Here is a 14,667-nt window from a genome sequence, read left to right on the forward strand (position 1 = left end):
TTGGTTTAGGCTTATTTTTACGATTGCCAATAAATATCACGCTGGTTTTCTCAACGCGTATTACCAATATATTTATGTCATTAAACTTTTTAATGAAACTCTTGTATTAAGGAAGTTCACTTTATCTTTTTGAAGTTTAGTAAATTATATATTTATTTTTCAATGAATTTGGTAATTGTTTAGATTTTTAACCCAGTTGTCTTAGGGTACAAAATAAAAAAAATTTGAATTAGTTTAAATGATAAAAAAAATTTGTGTTGGCTAAAAAATGTTCATAAAACGCGTCCACATTAGTCCAACAGTTTTTAATATTTTTTTTTTGATTATACGTGTAATAAAAAACAATTAAAGTAAAAAAATTTTCAAGAATTCAATAATTTTTTTTATTAATTATTCGTTTTCGATAAATGTTAACAAAAAAATATCTGATTGTTTAAAAAGATTCTAAATAAAATTTTTATGAATTAAAATATTATGAAATTAAACAATTACTATAAACTTTCATGGTTATTAATTTCTTTCTTTAAAATCAATAGTGATTAAATCGTCTTCTTAAAAAAAAATGTCGATTAGAATGTATTTTTTTTTTTTCTCATTGTCTAGATGGTGGAAATAATTACGGAAACAGAGAAAGGAAAGGGAATATTAGTTTAGAGATGATTTTGAAAGAAAAAGAAACTCAGACGATTTGTTCTCGCGGCGGGAGTTCGGCTCAAGTAGAAAAAATAACCCAAACTTCTCACATTATTCATAAGAAGAACTTTAAGAATGAGATGGAATTATTTGCTTCAGGCTACACTTCTCCACCTACTATATTTGTATACCTATATACACACATAGACATACGTATACATGTGACGGAGTACAAATAAAAAAATCATTAATAGTTTTTGTTTAAAGATCACCGACGCCCTTTAAATTTAAGACTAATGATTTGTTAAATTTTATTTTATACTTTGGGTATCATTTTTTACCGGCTTTGTCTTTACCCGAAGCTACTTGAGATCCGTAATAAATACAAATATCGACGGGCATTTAAATTAACTACGCATCGAATAATTCGAATTTCACGGTGTATCGTAAAAATTTTTTACGCGGCGCTTGGGTCTCTGACAAAGCTATTTTTTATTTTCTATGAAAAGAAACCAGAGACAAGTAAATTGAGATTTAAATTAAAGAAAAGATAAATTGAGTTCCAGCTGCACTAACTTTATTTTTGTTCATTTTTACGCAACTCGGCAATTAGCTCCAAATGATTTAATTTTGCCAAATACAATAAAACTGTGTGAAGATCTAAAATTTTTGAGAAGGGAGATCTCGGATAACGAGCCTAGCTTCAGAATATATTCACATAATCTATAACTAAACCAAAAAAATAAAAAACAAGAACTTGTAGTGTTATTTGCAGTAGTTTAGGATCGAGTACAGCAGAGTAGTGCGGTGACGGATGGGGTGACGGAGTACCTGAAAACGTTTGTTATTTTGTTTTTTCCCAGTACAGAGTAGCATGTCGTATCGATCAACGACACAAACGTGTCGAACAATAAGACCCCGTTTCTTTATTACAGTCATCAGTCATTCGGTATAAATATTAAATTCGCTAAAAAAACGTCCTCGGTATCGTGCTCGGCGTCCTCGGGCTCGGGGGTAGAACTTGCACTGTCACTGTCGAGACAAAAGGCCAGCTGACCGGCAGATACACAACAAATATGTATGTTAGATATTATACATTCGATTCAAATATCAAAAGGATTAATTTAGCAGTTAGCTGTATAAATATCGGGTATGCACGTAAACTCCTAGGATATAAGTGGAAGATTTGATCAGTCTTTTTTTTACAGCCCTCAAATATGCCCAGTCATTTTTACCATTTATCATTTTTTATTTCAATTATTTTATTTCTTGTTGCGACTACTTGATTTTAATTTAAAATTAATTTTTTAATGCCGTGTATCTTACGATCTTACTCTATATTACTGATAAATTAAATAATTATTTTCTAATTCATGATTTATTAAAATTTATAGGCTTTTATTTAATACTTTCAATTTTTTCGCTGTTTATCAGTGTGGTATATTAGTAAATTATAGAAAAATAATGCTCTTATTAAATTTTTGAAGAGTTACAGCAAATCAGTAAAAGAATATTGAACGCTTATAATTTTTGTAATTAACATTACAAGAATCTCATAAGAAATCGCGATCTGTATTTTATTTTATACTGCAAATATTATCAACTTCATTCAATAGATAAAATATTGAACCAAAATCATTATTTCATTTAAGAAAAAAAATTTTTGAATTAATAAAGTTTACTTGAAGCGAGAACCATTTTTTGGTTTAATAGTATTCGATTCAAATTAATTTTTTTGTCAGTCTACGTCTTGCAGTATCGACAGTACGACCTCAAAAGAATCGTTAACAATATTTTCATGCTCTCAATAATACTGATCCTAAAATTAAACTCATAACTATTTACAATAACTTTAAATAGCATATAAAAAGACTATTATGTCTTGAATTAAAAATTCGTTACAAATTAAATTTCCGAGTACCGTGTATCCGGCCCAAATACATCAATAACCATTTTATATACCGTCTTACGATGATCCTAAGACCCAAATAAAAAATAAACGAGACCCCTGTTGAGCCTTGCTTATAAATACCATCTAATTACACTCTTAGCCCTAAAAAGTTTGTGCTTCAGAAACAATGGTACAATAAATAAATTATACTCATACTTATTCTTACACTTATACTTATCCTTGTACTTATTTGTATTATATCATAACACTATAATACAAATTTCTTTAAGGCTTACTGATTGGATAAATGTGTTTTCATTTTTTCTCTGGATGACACGAGGCGCGTGACGCGATCAGTACCCCCGTTAGCCAACCCCTTCTCTACCTACCCCTTCCAGGTTGCTAGCTCTAGTTTAGCCATTACCTAGTAGTAGGCACCAGGCAACCCCTTGATTCACCTACAGACATCCTCTTGGCAGTCTCCGCCTCTCGAATCAGACAATGCTGCGAAACCAGACGGTACTTTACTGAAAAAACCGGTGAATGTTCAAGGGGTGATGTCCTTGTGATTGTCCTCGATCTTTTGATACTCGGGGGAAGTAAAATGGACGCCAGAGAAAATATTTTATAGTTGTAACGCGACAATCTTTCTGCTATATACTTATTGTCTAAATAGAGACCTTGTAAAATTAAATGAAAATAAGAAACAAAGACACTTTTGATTATTGTTATTAGTTAAGTATTGAGTATTATTAATTTTGGGCTTAAGAGTGTTTATTATACCGATAGATGAATTATTTGAAGGTAACAAACACATATTTTGTCATTTATATGATGATAAAATTAATGTGTTTTGTCTTTGAATTATTGTTTATAATATTAACAAAGCCTTTTTATGCTCAAACAATTATTTTTTTTAGTAATATATATTTTATATTTAAGACTGATTCTCGGCATTGTAAAATTGAATTTTAAAATGTGCACTTAAAATATTTTTTTTTACTAAAGAGTTATATCAAAAAGTCAATGAATCATAAATCAGAATATTTGGAAAAAAGGCAGTAAAATTTGAATAAAAAGTTCCTGCATCTGTAGATGAAATATTTAGAAAAAAGAGCTGTAAAAAAAAAAGCTAAAAAATTCCTTCACCTCCAGATAAGAACATTGAACAAAAAGTTTATGAATCTTGAACAGAAATTTCTTTATCTGCAGATGAGGATGTTAAGAAAAAAATCCATAAAACTTTAAATCTTATGGGAGTAGAATTTTGTAAAATCCATTTTTATTAGCTGATCTCTACATAGCAGAAGGAATTTTTTTGCGAAATCTTTTACATAAAGATAAATCTCAAAAAGCACATTGATATAATTTATAAATTTTTTTTTTCATCAGATGATTTATTTGAAAAAATGGCCTATAATTAAAACTATCTACTAACTAGCGACGGCGAAATGCTTTTTTGAGTGGATGCATCGTACTTGTAGTGTCAACAGAGGCTACAGGGTCGCGCGTCGCGGTGAAACACCGGAAGTATTTCGCGAGATAACGCGTCCCGCAATTTGTCGGCGGAGACGAGATATAACAGTGGTGTGGTGCGTTGGCTCATTCAAGCAGGGGTGAAGCAGCCAGATGCACGAGCACGCACGCTCGTATGTTCGCCGACAACTCGAGAAATAAAGTACTGCAGTTAAAGAAAAATAATCATACACCTCGCGCCCTCGTTACTTTTTAGTTTATTTTTATTTATGAATTATTATACTTGCGCAGACATAATAAAAAATCCTCTGCTGACGCTCTTTTTTTTATTTACACAATCAGACGGTGCTTATTTCGAGGACCATGTTTTGCTATGAATTATTAACTTAAGGCTAATTTTTATTATAATTTATCTTAACTGTTAGAGCAATAAACCCTTATTGATAGCGCAAAAAAGGATTCCAAAATATTGAATATTTTTACATTAATTATTTTCAAATTTTGCTTTATGACTTTTAAATTTCTAGAGAATTTAATTGCAATTATCATATATGATAATTTTAATTTAAATTCGTCTCAAATATGATATATAAAAATTTTTTGTCGCGTCAATATTCAGCTTAAAAACTCAATTTAATAATCAGAGTTTTGATCATGTGAAGCCATCGCTTAATAAAAAATTTTCTGTGAAAATTATTAGCGATAAAAATAAAAATGAATATATATATTTAATGATTGTCATTACCTTTTTCTTAAGAGAGACAATGTATTTAATTTCTCAATTTGGAGATTGTAATATTCAGAAGCTTTTGGAATTACATGGAAGTTCGCACGCGCGATGCCGCGATGGATAACTTGACTCACGTATGCATATGGTCAAGTAGATGCCAGCGTATATGAATACGTAATACATGCATATACGTGTAATATCGTTGACATGCAATTCCGGTGCTCAGGGCTGTCGTTCCAGTGACAAACAGGTTTAAACCATGCATGTCTTCGTCATCCTCGTCGTCATACATAATATAACAACACGTTGCATTTTTCCTTGCGTCTAGCCCTTTCTTACCAGGTAACTAAAATTTTTTAATTTAAATCTGAGTGTCGCTAAAAATTAATTAAACATAAATAAATGCAAATATAATTATGCGAGTCGACAATTACCGGTTAGGTTAATTTTCAAAAATGCAACATCACCGCATTTAACGCGCCGTCGAGAGTCTATTGTGTTGCTCGAGGTTTTATTTTATTTTTATTAGTGCATCGTAAGTGATAAAAAAAACAACATAAATGCACAAATGAAAAAAACACTTTTGTTTAAGTACAGGATTTTTTTCAATTTTGTAGATCATAAAAATTTCATTAAATTAAATTGTTTAAATCATAATAAATCTATATTATATTTATAATTAACATTCACAATGTATATAGATGATAACAGGGAAGATAAAGAGAGTGCGCAAACTCCCACTGTTTATAAATGTTAACGCAGGACCTTCCTTGTGAGTTGCGTTATCCGTGACACTGGCTATAGCGCATGCGTTTATATCAGATTCCAGGGAATTGACTGGCGTAAAATAAAAACAATAAAAATATAGGACTGTATTATGAAAGATAGGATAAGAATGATTGAGACTAAGATAGGTTGTCTTATTCACTGGTAAGAATAATCGTAAAACAGGTGTTTTAACGCAGCATTTAAAACGCACCGGGGAAGATTAAACATATATACGAGTAAAAAGTCACGCAATTGAGCTCGGAATTTCTATAATTGCTAATTAATGGAATTAAATGAAAGAGACTGGCCACCCGTGGATAAGTATCGCACCTCGAGCTGTCGGCGCTTCACGGGATTCCTTATTTCTTTCTTTGTTTTATTCTTTCTTTATATTATTTTTTCTCACTTTATTTTCCCCAGCTTACTTATCATTATCACATTCGTGTATGTATTAAAGTATGTGTACATACTTATATATAAGTATGATGGAAAAAAATAACCTACTCGAGTTGTCTTGTCGTCATTCCTGTTACTCTACTCTACTGCAAACTCGCAGCGCGTCAGTGCGTGTCACGCGACGTAGATCTACACGCAATACAAGTAAACAACGGATGTATAACAATCCAACTACGAGGATGTATAATCTACGTGCATTAGAATCTTAAAGTAATGATTTTTCATCGATATTATTATTACTGGATTAAGTTACTTTATGCTGATCAGAAAATTCGAGAAAGTATTTATACCGGCGGGTAATAAGGCCTAGTTAAGAAATTTTTGTAATAAAAACAAAAATATTTGTATTTTTCCATGTTAATTATTAGTCACGGATATTTTATAATATTAATGTTAATATTTAAAAAAAAATGTACTTAAATAATGATGATCATAGAAATTTTTCGATTAAATTGGATATTTTTCATTTTATCACAAAAACATCTTTTAACTAGAAGCTTCATTCCCCGCCTGTATCTTATTTGCAATTTATATGATTTTATTTAGAAGAATAATTCCTCTGAGCTTAAATCTGGCAATAAAACTGAGATAGATAGATCCTTGGACACAAATGTCTGTGGTAGATTTCCAAGCAAAGGTACCCAAAAATGTCTGACACAAATAATTCGCGGATGCGTGAAATCCTCGTCATTTAGGACGATTACCGAGGCGTGACACTTTGAGAGCCTTGGGAGGGAGATAAAAAACTAAAACTGGTAATGGAAAATAAACCGAGAAGGAGGGAGAATATGGGTCCCGATTTTAGGGTCGTGTTTATCCTTATATTATTTACCGGTGGCAATAATATAATGTTGGAGCACAATTGATGTTACACTCATCTTATATACCGGGCGTACATCTATACGCCCGTCTAAAAGCTAAAGAGAGAGATAAATGTCTACCTCCCGTTGCGACAAACGGGGGCGAGAAGTTGGGCACCTTTTTAAATGCGAAACGACACCCGCCGTGCGATTATGCTTTGAAGAATGAGAGGACCCGAGCGTGCCGTGGCTTTCAGATCTCCCTTTCGGCATGTACATGCTACGCCGCCCGAGAAAACCGGTGGCCGTTTTGCCTAACGCATCGCTGACAATCTTTGGATGATCCGAGCCTCATTTGTCCCCACATCATCGCCCAAATAATCGCCATCAGCATCTTCATCATCATCATCATCATCATCATCTGAAAATATCTCCGAGCAATAAATAGGGGACCACTTAAGCTCGAGAAATTTAAGGAGTAAACGTTGAAATGATTTTATTTATTTTTATTGGAGTAAAAAATTATTTTTTCAAGTTTTAATAAAAAATTTTCATCATTTATCTTGCAACTAAAATTTAATAAATTTACATGAAAATTTATTATGAAAAATAATTCGGTCGAGATTGTTTTAAAAAATCGAGAATGTAAAAAATTAGTTACACAGATTACAAAGATCCCACATAAGTTAATAATAAAATCGTTAGAGGTATTTACAAGCACAAAGAAAAAAAATTTTTAGCAACAAACAAGTCTAGAGGGATAGATTGAAGGTGTAAGTTCAAAAAAATGCATGAATGTTTAAATTGAAATATAATAGGTTCTCGACAGGAGGAAAAAGAAAGCGAGTAGCCTCGGGCTCTGTGAGACTCTGGTAATTCTCTTTAAAATGCATTCATTTCAATTTTCATTCACCTCTTTTTAATGCTTGATATAAAAAGTGAGAGTGTATAATACTGGTAAGCGATCACGAGTAATATCTACGCATCCTTTCTTCACGACAAGAGATGGAATGGAAATGTAATAAAAAGTTGTAATAGACCAGTCGCGAGAGACTAGTCAAAGTGTCAAGATAAAGATAACAATTTAAATGAAAATAAAAATAACCTCCAAGATGAGATCTAGAAAAATTTCATTATGCCAACAATGGAGCGTTTTGTTGCTAAGTATAGCCTCTCAAATGCACGAAAATGTTGGCAAAATACCCGCTCTGGCAATCAAATAAGTGAGTAAGAATCTAGTACGCAGTTAAATTACGAAGGGTGGATACAAATGTGTAATGGAAAGTTCAAACGCACTCCCATTGTCGGAACAATTTTCAAATCATCCGTCCTACAAATAATACGCTGGCACTAGTACTAAGAAATAAATGATGTTATGCGACCGATACATATGTATATGTATGAATAACTGCTAGTAATTTTCGTATCATACGTGTGTGTTATAGCTTGAATGAGAAAGCTTCTCCTCCTTTAAATTAAACCCCCCAGGGTTTCGTAACGGCTAGTTCTGTAGTCTCGAAATAGTACATAATAGGTACAAGGGGATGTACAACCCTTATTGTTTGAGTACTAGTGCAGACACCGTCTAAATATAGTTTTAATCCTACTGTACGGAGAAAAAATCGAATAAAAGTCATCGGATTTTGTGTTCAAATTATTTTAATTTTGGTGAACCAAAAATCGCTTTAAAATTTTTTTAAAATTGCTACATATAAAAATGGAAAAATAATTTATTATCTTTTTTTTTTTTTTTTTTTTTTTTTTTTAAAGAAGTATGTACGTAATTAATATATCAAATTGAACAAAAATTGATTTAGTAGTTTGAAAAAAATGATTTTTATTACATCATTTAATATTTCAAACTTAACTTACTTGTAAGGAGACGATTCAACGACCGGACATCATCTGTCGGAGATTTTCAACACAACTCTTGGTCGAAAAATTATATATGGGCATTTTAGATCATATATGGATATATTAGACCTAATATAAGCATATTAGAACATATGTGGTATTTTCAATATCTAAAAGTTATTAATCTTCATACTCAAAAAAGCTGTTAGATTTTTTCTAAATAAATTAACGCTGGATATTATTGATTGCCACTTTGTTTGATCGTAAATTGCCAGGTATTGGCACTAGTGTGTATTTAATATTTATTTACGGATTAATAAGTACAGTAACGGTCTACTCATAGGTGTATTTATATGTAGTGTATATAATGTTTCATACGGTGTTTGATACATAGTACCTACAGTGTTACAAATGAGCTAGGCTTTTCGTCGGCCGTAATTTCTACTCGTGATATCCTGTAATTAACGAGCAGCTTGCTAGTATAATATCCCCCTTTTGAGATCTTCTCTCTTTCTATTTTTATTTCGCTCTTTCTCTGCTACGTCAAGCGCATTCTCTAGATTCTGCTTATCAAAAATCTACAGCTGCTCTTCGAAGAAACACTCATTGTTGCAGTGTTAAAGCCCATGTTATCCCCTCTCGTCTTTCAAATATTATTCGTACTAATATTTTATCGTGCTTTATAAAGTTTTTGCTCTTTATTGATTCAAAAAATTCGGATGTTGATTCCTTTTATCAATATGATATAAAAAACATGAAGTCACTTTAATTTATAAATGTAACATCGTATTAGTGAAGTCTTGTTAGAGATAATTATAGGAAAATTCCAATTGATCTGTGGTTTGAAAGGACGGATGTAATCATGATCAACTTCAAATGACTTCATCTTCATCAATAGCCTTCATATAATCAAGTCTGCAGAAAAAAATTTTTTCTCCTCCCTAGGCCAAAAGTTCGACTTTTTTCCCGCTAATCCGGGAAAAAAGTGGCACATTTTTTCTGTAGGGAAAAAAGTTTGCGCATGCGCACTAGTATCTGCTTCAGTCACGGTCGTATACAACACCGTGGTTTTAACTATTATGTTTCTAACCCTTTTTTCCATTATTTTATATGTACTTCATGTTGTTAATCCTAGTGGTGCAATAAATTACAAGTGATTTCATAATTTTAAAAATATTAATTAAGAAAAAGTGTGTTATAAAAATGAGTTCTTCCGATAGCTCTATTTCAAATGATGATGATGACAATATGAATATTGATCAAGAGGCTCAAGCAATAACAAATGAATTAGTTGCCAAAAAATCAGCACCGGCATATCATCTTTGCTACAAAAATTTTTAGACTGGAAAACACACAAAAACATTAACGAGATATCTGAAAACGTGTTGCTCGTTTATTTCAGTGAGTTGTCAAAAACATTAAAACCATCTACGCTGTGGAGTAGATGGTCAATGTTAAAAACCGAGCTTAACCTCAATCATTCAATAGACATAAACACATTTCACAAACTGAAAACTTTCATGAAAAATATCAACAAAGGGTTTCACCCAAAAAAATCCCAAGTGTTAACACTGTCTCAGATCAAAATCTTTCTCGTTGACGCTTCTGATGATATTTATTTGGCTATGAAGGTAAGTTATAAAATAATGAATATAAAAATAGATATTTTTCTGAGTAATGTTCAAATAATGATATAAAATTCAAGATATATACAATTAAATACATGTAAATTATTTACAATTTTTTTTATATACAAATAAATATATACTAAGATTATTTTTTATTACAGGTGATACTCATTTTTGGATTTTGCGGGGCGTTAAGATCAGGTGAATATTGTAGTATCAAAACTAATGATGTTAAAGACACTGGAACTCAGTTCATTGTTACCATACGCGATACAAAAAATTATTATCCACGTTCTTTCGTCATCATGGATGAATACAGCGATAAAATTCTCCAGTACGTAGCTTTACGACCCGATAATTTGAACACTGACAGATTTTTTATACTGTACGACAAAGGAGCATGCAAACGTCAAGCGATGGGTAAAAATACAGTATCAGAAGTACCAAAAAAAATTGCTGAGTTTTTGAAGTTGCCAAATGCCTCTAGCTACACCGGACATTGCTTCAGACGTACCTCAGCAACGTTACTTGCAAATGCTGGCGCAAATCTTACAACACTTAAACAGCATGGTGGCTGGAGATCAAGTACCGTTGCTGAAGGGTACATTGAGAACTCGTTATATAATAAATCGAAAATTTTCAATCAAATTGTAAACTCAGAAAATACACGATTTACTATACAGAATTATTCTATGGACACGATAACAAGTACTTCAAAGCAAAATGAATTGAGACCTTCAACTTCTGCACAACCGACTGAATCGCTAGCTACACCAAAGTATTCGTGCAAAGAAAATATTGCACCAAAAAACAAACAAGAATCACATCAATCATTACCGGACTATCATACTGAACTACGAGCTGTAAATGACATCGTATGGGACGAAGATTTTGATAATGTCGAGTCTAATAATGATTTGTCTCCAGTACCAGGCTTAAATTTAAATTCACAAGCTGCAAATCATTCAAAAAAATTATCAGCAAGAGAAAAACTTCTGACAATTCAGCTTCATCTACTGAATCTGAAGAAGACCTTAACATGAACTGTCCAACAGTAACTATTAAAAAGTGTAAAATTACCAATCTTACTATTAATTATACCAAATAATATTATAATAATTAAAATATTATTGCAATTACTAGTATTATTATAATTACTTATTACTATTACGCTATAAACTAAGTAAATGATATAATTGTTGATTAATATTATCACTATTGTTAATTTCACAATTAAACTTAAATAAAGTGAATTATTTCAAAATATTTTAAATTTAAAAACTGTTGTTTTGAGTGGGGGGGCTCCGCCCCCCCAACCCCCCGGCCGGGGCTTCGCCCCTGGACCGCGCCGGGGCTTCGCCCCGGACCCCTTTTCGTTTGTCTAACCTAGCTTTATTTTTCGATATTTAATTACGAACTTTTGGCCTGGTGGGAGAAAAAATAGTATGTGCACCACGGGAAAAATAGTAGTACATTTTCTCCCGCGTGTTTGCCACCCTCGCCTTCGGCTCGGGTGGCAATTTCACACGCGGGAGAAAATGTACTACTTTTTTCCCTAGGGGCACAATGTACTATTATTAAATCAGGTAGTAGATTTTTTTTAATTGAACATAATTGGTTACGCATGATGTGAATTATTCAATTTTTTATTTTTTTGACGACTAAAGAGCGTACTCTAATTATTTAGCGTCAAATCCATGTAAATGTGCGCTCTTGTATTAAAATAATATCCCTTGAATCCAAACGAGCCTCAAATGTAGAAACATTACTCACGGTTTCACGCTCACCCGTGCTATAAAATACCTACTCTCTATAGATCTATATAATAACATATATATGAGTCAGTTGAACGGGACAATTTTCATTTGGGATTGTGTTGATATTATTCTCTTACTGAATATAAATTTCCCTGGGAGACTATTATTGGAGGTATTTTTGTTGTTCGTGTACATTCAACTGTTACCTCACTAACTTTGTGTGTAGGAGTATGTGTTGAATGCGACAATTGCAAATGTATGTACAATGTATGTATATTTGGAGTGTTTGATAGTAGAGACGTGCAACAGGTGTCCGCGGGGACATTCGCAGAAACGCGGAGCAAGTCAGGGTTGGCTGAATTCCGAAAAGGGTCGTCGTGTAGTGAGAGAATAAGAGGGACGGATTTTATATCTGCGAATGAGCAAAAGAGCTAGTGTAGTACCAGAGTAAGAGGTTAAATACCGTATTATTAGGGAAAGAAAAAGCTAGAAAAAGTATGTACTGGAAAAAGGGCCGGAATTTATTTATCTCTTTATTATTTATGAGCTTTTTATTCGACTTGTTGAGCTCTAGCTTTAAATCCAGCGACACACTCTCACTCTTTTCAGAGGATTCCGGTCCAGGACATTTTTTAGGGTATAAATCTGTATGAAATTAAAAAAAATTTTCCTCTATGCTACTAAAATTAGTATGACTCCGATACTGATATTAAAAAGATGAAGAGCTTTCATTCAATAATTTGCATGGAGATGATTTTTTTCATTCTACATGATTCCTGCATATGCCTATATCAGGCCTGATAGTGTTGAAAATCTCCGACGGAGAGCGCACGATTACTAAATTGTCTCGCTACAAGAGTGGTTCAATTAACTACTAAACTAATTTTTATTTAATAATATAAATTAATTGACGTATAAATTTTTAGAAATTATAAAAAATAGCCATATATGATCAGATCATGCCACATGTCCATAAAAAAAAATGTTTTGATCGTAATTTTCAAATAATTAATTATTGTTGTTTCGCAAAAAGTTAAGTATCAGATTTACAAAGCGATAACATGACTGTGTAATAAAATGTAAGGTGAATTCCTAAACAGAGACTTTGAATCGAATGCGTCTATAAATAGCCATATAATTTTATAAAATGGAGAAAGAGCATGTATGTTCTGTAAAAGTATGATCTTTTGACATTTAACAAGGGAAGATCGTGCAACAGATAAGTCGGCATCAATAGTAATGAAAAAGTATCTGTATTCATTTCTAAACAGCAGTATCTATTCTAAAATCATAGATAATACGTCTAATGGATGTAAACTCGGATAGTCTCTGTGAAAAGCTTGGTGTTTAAATCTTGTAGTCCCACTATTATATCTCGGGCACGGAACGATGCTGAGGATAAAATTGTTAGGGTATAATAACACTTAGCGTTCGGTTACCCGTCATCCTCTTTTACTCTTTCAGGTAGCATTGCTTCTTCTTTATCCCATACAGCAAAGATAGATACGATTTGGGCGTAATCCGTCAAAGAGGTCTTTCACCGTTCGGCTAAAAAACGTTTTTATCTGAGATCTCCATTAAAGTTCTGTTAACGCCCTCTTGGCTCCGACATTGTCGTCCTCTCTGTCTATCACACGAGGTACAATACCGATCCAGATGTATCTTATTTAGTAACTGAAAATTTTCGGCTTCTGCTGATCTTAAATCACCTATAACTCTTTGATCGACTGCATCCACCCAGACACATTCTTTTAGTACACTGTCCACAAGCAGTGCCTCCGATGTATTCTTCTCTATTTCGCTAGTGGTGTAACTCGATACGCCCTTACTCGAGCCCTCAACCGTAAAAGTTGTTGAGATTTCGAGGATTTTTCTCCCTTTTGCTTCATCTTTATCTTCTGTACACCCCACGCGGGATTTTACGCGCCCGTGAAGATCTATTGCAGCATTCTTCATTCTCAAGATCCGTGGGGTGACGAAAGAAACACCTTTCACTTAATCCAAATAAAAGAAATGGATATATCTCACAAAGACGTTTTTTTTTTTTTTTTGTCGCAATTCAGGAGTATAACTAACATGTCTAACTAAAATGTGTGTGATTTTAAATTTTGATGTTTGACTATGATAAGTGAAAAGATGTATCGTTTTCAAAATCTTAGTTGAGATTAATAATTAACATCGGAAAATTTTACGTTGATTTTGAAAAATTTCTTCACCCTCTAAAGTTTTATTCAATAAAAACAAGACTTTATTAAAATATTTAAAGACAGAAAAATAGAATATTTTTTATAAAACAATTCAATGTTTTTTTTTTTTTCTGAAAAGTTCTTAATTTAATAAATTTTATTATATCTTTTAATTTTTATCGTCAATTTACAGCAATCATATAAAATTTTAGGAAATTATTTTCCTGTCACTAAGGGTTGAATCTTTACCTCTTGTAGGTGTGCTGAATAAATATGATTTCTAAAGAGATATCACGATATATGTGGGTGTCTGTATAGAAAAAATCTAGATTACATAGAAGCAATACATCAACAAAAAATATAATAACATGGTTTTATAATTGATTTTACGAGAAAATAGAACAAGTCTCTAATTACTAAACGTGAAATATCATTACTGACAATTTAATTACAATATATTGAATAATTATACGATTTAAAGGATTGAA

The 14,667-nt window shown here is 32.2% G+C and overlaps 2 protein-coding genes across 5 annotated transcripts in view; both read left to right on the forward strand.

Annotated features, from left to right (window-relative positions):
* Dac (dachshund family transcription factor) overlaps positions 1-14,667 on the forward strand; it is a 202,265-nt gene that overhangs the window by 17,704 nt on the left and 169,894 nt on the right. The gene's annotated exons all lie outside the window — the stretch shown is intronic.
* LOC141529335 (uncharacterized) lies at positions 9,628-11,279 on the forward strand. Its single transcript, XM_074245834.1, has 2 exons — positions 9,628-10,239; positions 10,398-11,279. The coding sequence occupies exons 1-2, from the start codon at positions 10,060-10,062 to the stop codon at positions 11,277-11,279; spliced, it is 1,062 nt and encodes a 353-aa protein (XP_074101935.1). The 5' UTR covers positions 9,628-10,059.

The sequence above is a fragment of the Cotesia typhae genome, unplaced genomic scaffold, assembly GCF_013202065.1.
Source record: "Cotesia typhae breed Kobodo isofemale line unplaced genomic scaffold, CoteBio_Ctyphae contig_48, whole genome shotgun sequence".
In the NCBI taxonomy this organism is placed as follows: domain Eukaryota; kingdom Metazoa; phylum Arthropoda; class Insecta; order Hymenoptera; family Braconidae; genus Cotesia; species Cotesia typhae.